The following is a 12,098-nucleotide window of genomic DNA, read 5'->3' on the forward strand; positions in this document are numbered from 1 at the left end:
CTTCTTATCTCAAGACTACACATGCCCAGTTTTTTTAATCTATTCTCATAGATCAGGTATGAACCGAGAAAGAAACCATTAGTCACTTGCATTAGCCTCCTAAATAACCATTTTATCCTTCCCATCATCCTGTCCCTTTCATCTCCTCTTGTTTTTCTTTGGTTTCAACCCCTGATCATGTAAGCATGTGTGCACATGTGTACATGGATAGATCCATTGAATTCCAGGCATAGGGTGCATGACAGACTCAGTGGGATGTCCCATATGTATAACACAGCATTGCCAACTCTAGCAATTTAATCCTGAGGCTCATGATATGTCATGGTTTACTTACAGCCTCCCCAAGTCCTGGAGGCAACTGATTGTGTGAGAGGCTCAGCTTAAAAAACGAAACAAAACAAAAATAAGAGTTCAATTTATAGCTTTACTGGATGCAGAGCAAAGCTTGACTCGAGCACCCGCAGAATGCCCCGTATCAGAAGACACCTTTTGATTTCTCTCATTTATTTTATTAATCTTGTGATTTTTAAGCTCACTTCATGATTTCTGAATGTTTGTGGTGGGCACTACTGATAAATTAGTGTTAAGTGTTAACAGGATCAGGGACAGGGAGTGTCAGCTCTTCAGAGCAGGGCTCCTGTCTGCATTTGTTCAGTGAAGTGCCAAGCACATCCAATAGTAACGCTACACGGCTCTCTGTGTTTGGAATTTCACATGTTCCAGTCTTGGCTGGAGGTGTGACACATTTGTGTGATGCCACCTGGTGGCCGTACAGGGTAATCAGTTCAGTGAATTATTTTCCTTATATTCCTCTTTTGATGTGAGGATACGCACCTCTAACAACATGTAAGAACATTTTATTGTCACAAACAGAAAAGACTAAGCACAGATTGTTAGCAGAACAAACAGATCCCCCTCATAGTTTCTTCTGTGAAGATTCATTGAGTTAATGGTTACTGAGAGAGATTTTATTTAGTAAACAGAAAATATGCTGATTGAAAGATTTTTGTGAGTGGCATTTCCCCCTTTTGTGGCACTGGAGTTTTATACTTTCATTTGTTTGATCACTTGAAAAATGTTCAATATATTTAAATGCTTCATTTTGTTTCTGTACATAAAATAATAATGAGTGATTATTTTTACAACCTTTTCATCCATGTTCTTCATTAGATGCAGCAAAAATGAATCTGACATTGATTTCTTGTACAGCTGTTCTATTCAGAATGCTCCTTAGTGTTAAATGCATTGGGGAACACTCATTACAATCAAATGCCAAAATAACAGGAGGAAGAATGTGTCCAGTGACTTCTCATGTCAGGTGTTTTGCTATTTTCTTTTCTTTTACTTCCAGAAGCTTCCTCCAGCTCTGACTTCCAATCTGCCACCCAGCCTTTCCCTACACGCTCACTGCTGCAAAACCTACATGCACACAAAATACAGGCTGACTACAGAAGAGAGCAGAGGTTGGGTCCTGGCCCCCTTGAAGCCAATTAGGTTTTGACTCTGACTTCAGCGGGGCCAGGATTTCCCTCACAGTGAGTGCGTGTGAGGAGATGGAAACGGGGATACAAGAATCAGTAGAGAAACTAAAGTGGAACCCTTGTGGACCCTGTCATTTAGATAATGCTGTATTTATTCATTCCCATTTTTCTATAGTCAGAATTCTAGTTCTTACCTATTTTCTCTCATGCATCCCCTTCCATCACTCTCCTTCTGCTTATCTCTCATGTCTTCCACTTCCCCCACATATCACACAACCCTGTACCTAGCCCATTCACCCTATTGTACATTCCATACACTGTTCACTTTCCAGTTCCCCTTCCCCCACACACGGCCTTCCCTTTCTCTCTTAGGTCCTCTTCCCACAAGGTGCTGGGCAGTTCTTGAGAGGTGCTGAGAGCTCTCAACTCTCTTTGTCTCCAAAGGGGGCTGCAGTAACTCCCTGCCTCACAGCACCTGGCAGGATTGGCCCTGCTTGGCCACTGATCTCTGATGTCCTGTGTTATGGTGGGAACCTCATGGCCATAAATCAATGGGACCCAAGTGGCTGAGGTTTTGCATCTGTCACTATTTCTGAGTTGATAACGCCCACCCAAACAGAACCCTGATCCCGTTGGCACTGTCTGAACTGGAGGTGGGGAGGGGGTTTTGTTCCAGGCCATTGGGTGCTTTCTGTGTCCCCATTAGAATGGAGGGACCTGGGTTTCCCAAGGAAAATGTCTGGTTAATTGTGGTGTTGGTGGTGGGGAGCAAAGGGGAGGCAAGGAGAAGGCCACTGCAGTGAGGGCCCTGGACACTAACATATAACACTGCACCCTAATTCAGGGTGTAGCAGCTGCACTAACACTGTGATGATCTGCACAGGAAGCAGCACTCACACTGCCCTAGAGCAGGGAGGTTTTTGTATTGGTCTGTATCACTGTGAGAGGTGAGCTATCAGTCTGCAGACAATAGTAATCCGCTGCATCATCGGCTTCAACGCTGCTGATTGTGAGAGTGTAAACGGTGCTAGACCGACTGCCACTGAACCGGGCTGGAACCCCAGAGGCACGGTCAGTGTCATCATAGATAAGAAGTTTAGGAGCTTGTCCGGGTTTTTGTTGGTACCAGGATACATAGTATCTGCCAAGGCTAGAACTGGCTGTACATCTGATGGTGACTTTTTCTCCCGGAGTCACTGAGAGGGATTCTGGAGACTGAGTCATAGTGACCTGCCCATAGGAGTCTGCATTAAATATGAAATATAAATAAATACAGAGAAAAGGTCATTGATAGTGAGCAACAATAAATAAGAATAAGTGATTGACATTTGTATCTTTAGACAATGGTGTGAAATGCATCATATAATACAAGATGTTCACAATCATTATATTCAAGCCATAACTGTGATGAATTACTTATTGAATAGCCAATCTAGCTACAATGTTTTGAATTTTTAAAATATCAGTGGATCATTGTCTTTTAAGCCAATGCCGTCCGGTTCTGATTCTTACCCGGAATCCAAAGCGCCAGTAACCAGAGGATCTGAGTCTGGAAGAACATCTTGATACGTCTGAGCTGGCAGGTGCTGCTCAATAAACCGTGGAGAGTGGAACAAAATCTTTTATAGCCCCTCAGAGCAACAGGGCGGCGTCACTGGGGAGTTCACATGCAAAGCAGCCCATGTGTACGGTGTCCCGGCCTCTCTGCTCTGACTAGACATAGAGCCGGTTTCTGTGCATCATCGCAGTGTGTGATGGTCACTCACCCTCTAGGGGGAAGGATGCTCTGTTGGGTCAGGCATAGAAGTGTTGGGCTCTGATCCTGCCTTTGCCTCACCTTTAATATGTGACTCTTGGCTTGTCATTGTGGGGTTGATCTTGTGAAGTTCTGAGCACTCTCAGCTGCCATTGAAACCAATGTGATGATCTACATGAACAAGGGCTGCAGCATCTAATCCTATACACACATTCCTGCTCCAGTGGAAAAGGTCACTAAATCTCTCTCTGCCTCGTCTTCCCTGTCTGTAAAATGTGTAGGGCGTAACACTGGGCTATGCTGAGATATCACTGATTAGCGTTTGTAACATGCTTTGAGATCCTCAGGTAAATGGTGCTGCATTAGTGCAGTGTGTGTGCTTGGTCCTACCATTCACCCTGGGGAGGTTAATGGTGATATCAGCCTTTTGTAATGGACTGTAATGTGGATGAGTGTCATGATGCTTGGCTTTTTTCTTAAAGTCCCAGTTCCTGGGGTCAAATAAATAGGTGATAATCTCAGCTTTTTTAAAAAAGGAAGTTTCTGGCCCACTTTGTTGTGGATCAAAGTCTGAAAAGGGGAAATCCTGAAGGCAAGTAAAAAGAAGTTTATAAAATACTTGTGATATGTTGGGCCTTGACTTCTGATTTATGATTGGCTGGGGCTGGCAATGAAGCATTCAGGGGTGATGCCTGTTATCCCACTCCACTGACTGTGCCTGAGTCCTGGTGGATAGTGAACCTAGACAAGCTCGGGGGCGAAGTTCATTTCTCTGCCTCGCAGTTATTCTTATGCATTATAGTCTTCTTCTTTATTTGTATTACCATAGCACCTAGGACCCCAGTCATGGCCTGGGAGCCCATTGTGCTCGGTGCTGTACAAACATAGAAAAGAAAGATGGTCGCTACCTCAAGGAGTTGACAATCTCAATATAATACAAAGGACAACAGGTGGATTCAGGCAGATGGGGGATTGCACGGAATTGATGAGACAATACTGGCCAGCATGACAGGCAATTGTCTCAGCACATCAGCAGCCTGACTCTTGTTGCGTTCTCTGCAGGCCTCATGACAAAGGAGACGTTTCAGGAGGGATTTGAGGGAGAACAATGCAATAGTTTTGCAGATGTTTTCTGGGAGCTTCTCCCAAGTATGAGGGGCAGCCTTGGAGAAAACATGAAGATGCTTATTTGCAGATTAAACAAGTGGGTGATGGAGGGCAGCAGCATGGGCTGATGGGAGATGGGAACTGATGTCCCAGTAGTGACTGAGAGATCATAGATAGTGTGGAGACAGGCCATGAGGGACCTGGAGAGTGAAGACAAGTAGCCTTGGTTTGATGAGAGAGAGAAGAGGGTGCTATGGGAGGGACACAAATAGAGGAGTGATGTGGTCAAAGTGACCGGCTAGGAAAGTGATCTTTGCAACAGCATTTCAAAGGGATATAAATGGGATAAAATTGCAGTTATCAAGCCACTGAAAAATATGTTGCAGTAACTGAGACAGAAATATAGGGCTGGAAGGGACTGCAATAGGTCATCTAGTCCAACCTCCCACACATTCCCCCTGTGCTGAAGCCAGACCAAGTGTACCTAGACCATCCCTGACAGATGTTTCTCTAACCTATTCTTAAAAACCTCCAGTGATGGGGATTCTACAACCTCCCTTGGTGACATATACCACTACTTAACTATCTTCATAGTTTCAATGTTCTGCCTAATACCTAACCTAAATCTCCCTTGCTGAAGATTAAGTCAGTTACTTCTCATCCTACTCCAGTGAAGTTGGAGAACAATTGATCCCTGTTCTCTTTATAACAGCCCTTAATATATTTGAAGCCTGTGATCAGGTCCCTCCACCATCAGTCTTCTTAACTCAAGATTAAACATACCCAGTTTTTTTTAATCTTTGTTATAGGTGAGGTATTCTAAACCTTTTAGATGACAAGAACCTGGATGAGAGTTTCGGCTGTGTGGATGGATAAGAAAGGCCCTCCCTTAGAGATGTTATGCAGAAAGAATCTGCAAGATTTAGACACAGCCTACTTGTGAGGACTAGAGAGATGGCCAGGTTGATAATGATGGCCAAGTTATGGGCCTGAGTGACAGGCAAGATGGTGGTGTTGTACATAGTGATGGAGAAAGAAGGGAAAATCAAGGACTCTGTTTAGCCACGTTGAGTTTGAGTTTAGATATATTGGCCTGGAATGTGAGTGGAAAATCTCAGGCTGGTTTGGATTTCTGCCCTGAGTGGGTGCACAGCTCCACGCACCAACCAATAGATAATAAAAGGCAGCTGAAGAGCCTGTAAGGTTATTACTGTCTCTTGTTTTTAATACCATCATTACAGTGATACTGTCTACAGGAAGCATCTGTTACACTAGAGTAGGGAAAAAATAAACACAAGCAGGGAGCAGAGAGGTTTTTCCACAGGTCTGTCACTGGGAGAGGCAAGCTACAGGTTAGTCTCTAAGGTGCCACAAGTACTCCTGTTCTTTTTGACAGAAATAAACTCCAGCATCTTCACCTTGAACCCTGCTGATTGTGAAACTGTAGTCCAGGTTTTCATTCCCTGTTCCACTGAACGGGTCTGGGATCCCAGAGGGACGGGTGAAGGGACCATAAACAAGAAGCTTAGGAGCTTCTCTGAATTTCTGCTGTTGCCCGGCGGCTATGTAGTTGTTAACACTGGAACTGGCTTTGCAGTTGATGGTGACTCTATCTCCAGGAGACACTAACAAGGATTTTGGAGCCTGAGTCCTCACAATTTCCACACTGGAAACTGAACATAAAATAAAATATGAACACAGCTATACATCAGCTACCATTGTTTTTGTCCTGAATCATTATGTGCATTGTTTACTTACGCAGTTAAATTGTGACCCTTTTGCTTTCTTAATGTATTATAAATAACCATGGATAGATGCAAAATGAAAATAAATAACCAAGGCATGTCCCTGGTTTGACACAGACCAAACTGTATCTGTGACATTCCTAGAGCGTTCCTGTCTTTACTTCCTTAAGCCAGAGCCCCATTGTTATGACTCTTCCCCTGGATCCAGAGCACTGGCAACCAGATGAACTGAGCCTGTGAGATCCCCTTGAACTGACTGATGCTGATAAATTAAACCTAAAGAGTAAAACAAAACATGTACAGCTGCTCTGAACAGCAGGGAAATATCAGTTCAATAGAACTATGCAAAATACCTAGACACAGCCCTTGCCATGGGCTCAGAGGTGAGAAGGGATTTGTCTGAATCACAATGTTTGGGGTGATTAAATATAAACATCTTCCCATGGAGAGAATGGCAGAGGTTTCCATTTGTGGAGAGTATTTTAGACAGAGCTGTAGTATTTTATATGTTGGTAACACCATCTGGTGGCTGTGCAGAGAATTCAGCTGCATTGGTTTGTTATAATAGTGTACTAAATATGAAGAGTCCCATATTTAAAGTGAGTTATGAATATGCCTGAAATACAAGAGACCATCTGTGAAAGGCACAAATCTTTCAGTATTACTCAAGATCTGTAGCACCTTACTCCACATTAGCCCACTGTAAGAATACTTCGGGGTAACAGGACAGACTTTTATAGATATTTAGCTTCCTAAACTCCAAGTGTGCCCAGAATGCTCCAAAACAGAAGACAAATGAAATCACTGAAATTATATTTTTTAATCTCATCATTTCTGAATGTTTGTGGTTGGCAATATTCATACATTAGTGACATATAAAAGTGTTAGCACGATCGGGGACTGTCAGCTCTTCAGAGCAGGGTTCCTGTCTGCGTTTGTTCAGTGAAGTGCCAAACACATCCAACAGTTACACTACACGGCTTTCTGTGTTGGGCATTTCAGATGGTCCAGTCTCTGCTGGAGGAGTGACATGTCTGTGTGATGCCATCTGCTGGCAATAAGGGGGATATTCAGTACTCTGATTTCTTTAACTTCTATCCCTGTTGCCAAGTAAGGCTATGAGTGTGTGTGAAGAGATGGAAACGGGGATACACCAGTCGCCAGCGAAACTAAAAGAGAATTAAATCCTGTTGATCCTGTCACTTTTCATAATGCAACATTTTTCTTTTTTCTACTCAGAAATCTCCTTCCCCTAGTTTCTCTCGTCCTTCCCTTTTCCTTTTGTCTCTTCTTGTGTCTTTTCTGTTCCACTGTCACACAGCCCTATGCCCAAGTACCCTATTATCCATCCCGTGCACACTGCTCACATTCCAGTCCCCTTTCTACTTACACAGCCTTCCATACAGACCCACCTCTCTATCTCTCTTCCACTCATCCACCCCTCCCACCCCCTTCCCCAAGCTCCCAGGCAGCTCCTGGGAGGTTCAGACAGCCCTTGGCTCTCTTTGATTTCATTGGGCACTGAAGTCACTCAGTGCCTCAGAGGAGCCCCTCAGCCCTTTGCAGGATTGTCCCTTCTTGACCAGAGAATATTGGGAACGCAACCTGTCTCTGGCGTCATTTGTCACGGTGGAAACTGCATGGGCATAAATAAATATCATTTGCGTGGCTGACATTTTGTATCTATAACTATTGCTGAGCTGGTCACACCCAGACAAACAGCACCTGATCCTGTTGGCACAGTCTGAACTGCAGGTGGGGAGGGGCAGCAGTTACACTGGCAGTGTGATTGTCTCTGCAGAAATCTGCATTCGCAGACACCCAGAGCAGGGAGGTTTTTGTATTGGTCTGTATCACTGTGAGAAGTGATCTGTACCACTCAAAACAACAGTAGTAACCTGCTGCATCATCGGCTTCAACGCTGCTGATTGTGAGAGTGTAAACGGTGCCAGACCCACTGCCACTGAACCGGGCTGGGACCCCGGACGCAAGGGAGGAGACTTGATAGATAAGAAGTTTAGGAGCTTGTCCGGATTTCTGTTGGTACCAGGATACGTAGTTACTGTTGATGCTAGAACTGGCTGTACGAGTGATGGTGACTTTTTCTCCCGGAGACACTGAGAGGGATTCCGGAGACTGAGTTATAGTGACCTCCCCATAGGAGTCTGCATTAAATATGAAATATAAATAAATACAGAGAAAAGGTCATTGATAGTGAGCAACAATAAATAATAAGTGATTGACATTTGCATCTTAAGACAATGGTATGAAATGTATCACATAATACAAGAGGTTCACTATTGTATTCAAACCATATTTGTGATGAATTACATTTTTAATAGCCAATCTAGCTACAATGTTTTGAATTTTTAAAATTTAAATGGATCATTGTACTTTTAAGCCAGTGCCGTCCGGTTCTGATTCTTACCTGGAATCCACAGCACCAGTAACCAGAGAAGCTGAGCCTGGGAGAACATCTTGGTGTGTCTGATCTGGCAGGTGTTGCTCAATGAACCGTGGAGAGTGGAACAAAATCTTTTATAGCCCTTCAGAGCAACAGGGCAGCGTCACTGGGGAGTTCACATGCAAAGCAGCCCCTGTGTGCGGGATCCTGGTCTCCCTGCTCTGACTAGATGTAGAGCTGGTCTCGAGGTCCCTTCCAGTTCTAGAATCTATGAATCTATGTTCTGGACAAACAAAAAATGACTTCAGATTAAGGTTGCGCCTTCATTCCCCGACTTACACACCAGCTGTGAAAGAATGCGGGAGCTAAAACCTGAAGGACCTGATCTCAAAGCTCATTGAAGACTATGGGAGATTTTCCTCTGACTCCAGTGGGCTTTGGATCAAGCCCATAATTCATAAAGCTGTGGAGACTCTCTGAAGATTGTCAATAAACATGAATTCTCATTAGCTGACAGTTAATTAGTAGATGTTCTAACTGATTAGAGACTCTGTGGAACACTTGTGTATTCACTGCAAATTAGAGCATTTTGACGATCTATGGAGATCCATGATTTGCCATGGATTACAATTCAGTGGCTGTTGTGATTTCCTCATTGATGATGTGTCTGTGATTAGTTCTGTTTGAACTAGGGCTGTGCTGCAATTCAGCTGCCAGATCCTGATATTTGGCTACTTCCCAGTAACTTTTCAAGCACCTGTTTGAGGTGGATGGGTAGGAGGAGGCACCCGCCTGTCCCTGGGATAGCTGTGGCATGGCCAGTGTGGTCATTGTTTTTTCTTCTTCCTCCTGGCTGGACCGTGTGCTGGAGAAGGAAGGGTATTTACGAGAAGGCTCCGCTTCTTTTTGGTCTATCCCCATGACACCAGCTTTTTTCTTGTCCTCTTCTCCTTGTGGGCTGTTTTATTCACACCGTTTCCCAGCTGTTCCTCTCTTACCTGCCTTTCCAATGACAAACCAACCACCTGCTGCTGCGTGAACCGAAGAACCCTGGAAGACTGTAGCTTGTCGATAAGCCTGTAGGGGGTCCGATCCAACGCCCATAGAACTCAATGGGGACAGTCCTGTTAACTTCATTGAGCCTAGGATCGGGCTCAAAGAAGCAGATTTTCAAAAGAGCTCAGCTCCCATTTAAGCATCTAAATATGGGCCACCCAGCTTCTTCTACTGAGCCACGTATGGCCAGATTTTCAGCAGATCTCAGCATCCAATTTGGTGAGCTCTCTGGGACATGTATTTTGTCCCTAAATAGGAGATGATTTCTTTGGAAAAAACTGGCCCATATTTATTAATTATTATCATTGTTATTTGTATTGCTGTAATGCCTCGGGGCCATGGATCAAGGCCCCTTTGCACTAGGTGCTGCACAAGCATTGGTTTTCTCATTCCTCCCTCTTGCAGTTTGTCTTTTAAAAGGATCGCTCGGCCTGTCTCACCAAACTTTACTTAACAGAGTCATTTAGAGTTAGGTTTTCCCTGAGCTCTCTGTGTGGAGCACTTGGAGGAGAGGAAGGTGATCAGGAACAGTCAACATAGACTCACCAAGGGCAAGTCATGCCTGACTAACCTGATTGCCTTCTATCATGAGATAACTGGCTCTGTGGATATGGGGAAAGCAGTGGAAGTGATATATCTTCACTTTAGCAAAGCTTTTGATATGGTCTCCCACAGTATTCTTGCCAGCAAGTTAAAGTAGTATGGGCTGGATAAATGGACTATAAGGTGGATAGAAAGCTGGCTAGATTGTCAGGCTCAACGGGTAGTGATCAATGGCTCAGTGTCTGGTTGGCAGCCGGTATCAAGCGGAGTGCCCCAGGGGGTCGGTCCTGGGGCCGGTTTTGTTCAACATCTTTATTAATGGTCTGGATTATGGGATTAATTGCACCCTGAACAAGTTCACAGATGACACTAAAATGGGGGAGAGGTAGATACGCTGGAGGGTAGGGATAGGGTCCAGAGTGACCTAGACAAATTGGAGGATTGGAGGCCAAAAGAAATCTGATGAGGTTCAACAAGGACAAGTGCAGAGTCCTCCACTTAGGAAGAAAGAATCACATGCACCACTACAGGCTAGGGACCGACTGACTAAGCAGCAGTTCTGCAGAAAAGGACCTGGGGATTACAGTGGACGAGTAGCTGGATCTGAGTCAGCAGTGTGTCCTTGTTGCCAAGAAGGCCAACGGCATATTGGGCTGTATTAGTAGGAGCATTGCCAGCAGATTGAGGGAAGTGATTATTCTCCTCTATTCGACACTGGTGAGGCCACACCTTGAGTATTGCATCCAGTTTTGGTCCCTCCACTACAGAAAGGATGTGGACAAATTGGAGAGAGTCCAGCGGAGGACAATGAAAATAATTAGGGGGCTGGGGCACATGTCTTACAAGGAGAGGCTGAGGGAACTAAGCTTGTTTAGTCTGCAGAAGAGAAGAGTGAGGGGGGATTTGATAGCAGCCTTCAACTATCTGAAGGGGGGATCCAAAGAGGATGGAGCTAGGCTGTTCTCAAGTGGTGGCAGATGACGGAACAAGGAGCAATGGTTTCAAGTTGCAGTGAGGGAGGTCTAGGTTGGATATTAGGAAACACTATTTCATTGGGAGGGTGGTGAAGCGCTGGAATGGGTTACATAGGGAGGTGCTGGAATCTCCATCCTTAGAGGTTTTTAAGACCTGGCTTGACAAAGCCCTGGCTGGGATGATTTAGTTGGGGATTGGTCCTGCTTTGAGCAGGGGGTTGGACTAGATGACCTCCTGAGGTCTCTTCCAACCCTAATAGTGTATGATTCTATGACAGTAGAAGTGACAGTGGGAGGTGTTTGCAGGGTTGTTGTGGCAGACAGTGATTTCATTAACTTCCTGTTTCTGAAATCTATGAAGCTGACTGTTCACATGCAGCTGCGAGAAATGCTCAGCACTGTGCACTGAGAGGGAGGTTTTTGTATTGGGCTGTATCACTGTGAGAGGCCAGCTATTATACTGCTGGCAGTAATAATCCCCAGCATCATCAGCTTCAACCCTGCTGATTGTGAATGTGTAGTCAGTGCCCGACCCACTGCCACTGAACCGGTCTGGGATGCCCGTGGGACGGCTGCTGGTGGCATAGATAAGAAGCTTGGGAGCCTGTCCAGGTTTCTGTTGGTACCAAGCGATGTTGTTGCTAATGCTTGCACTGGCTTTGCATTTGATAGTGACGGTCTCTCCCACAGACACTGAGAGAGATTCTGGAGTCTGAGTCATCACAGTCTGTCCATTGGAACCTGGAGAGAGAAAATAAAAATTTGCAGGGTTGGGTAAATGGGACAACGACATTAAAAAAACTTTACACTGAAACATTTGTAAAGTGAACTAGAAAATACCCCAGGAACCAGTTTTTAAATAAGCAAACCACTGCCATTTTGGATGGTTTGTCTCATTCCTTATTAATTCTTTGAACATTGTCTGTTTCTTACCCTGAATCCAGAAAAGCAGCAGCCAGAGAAGGGGAATCTTTGAGATCATCTTGCTTCTGTGTGGCTGTAAATGTTTGTCAGTGAAGCATGTCATGGAAA

General features: G+C 44.6%; 1 gene segment (V, D, J or C); it reads right to left on the reverse strand.

The window, feature by feature from the left end:
* Window positions 1-11,319: 11,319 nt before the first annotated feature.
* LOC115271160 lies at window positions 11,320-12,048 on the reverse strand. The segment is given in 2 exon segments: window positions 11,320-11,807; window positions 12,000-12,048. Coding segments are annotated over 2 exon segments (537 nt in total).
* Between the last annotated feature and the right edge of the window lie 50 nt (window positions 12,049-12,098).

The sequence above is a fragment of the Terrapene carolina genome, unplaced genomic scaffold (genome assembly GCF_002925995.2).
Source record: "Terrapene carolina triunguis isolate 2854851 unplaced genomic scaffold, T_m_triunguis-2.0 Scaffold66, whole genome shotgun sequence".
Classification (NCBI taxonomy): domain Eukaryota; kingdom Metazoa; phylum Chordata; order Testudines; family Emydidae; genus Terrapene; species Terrapene triunguis.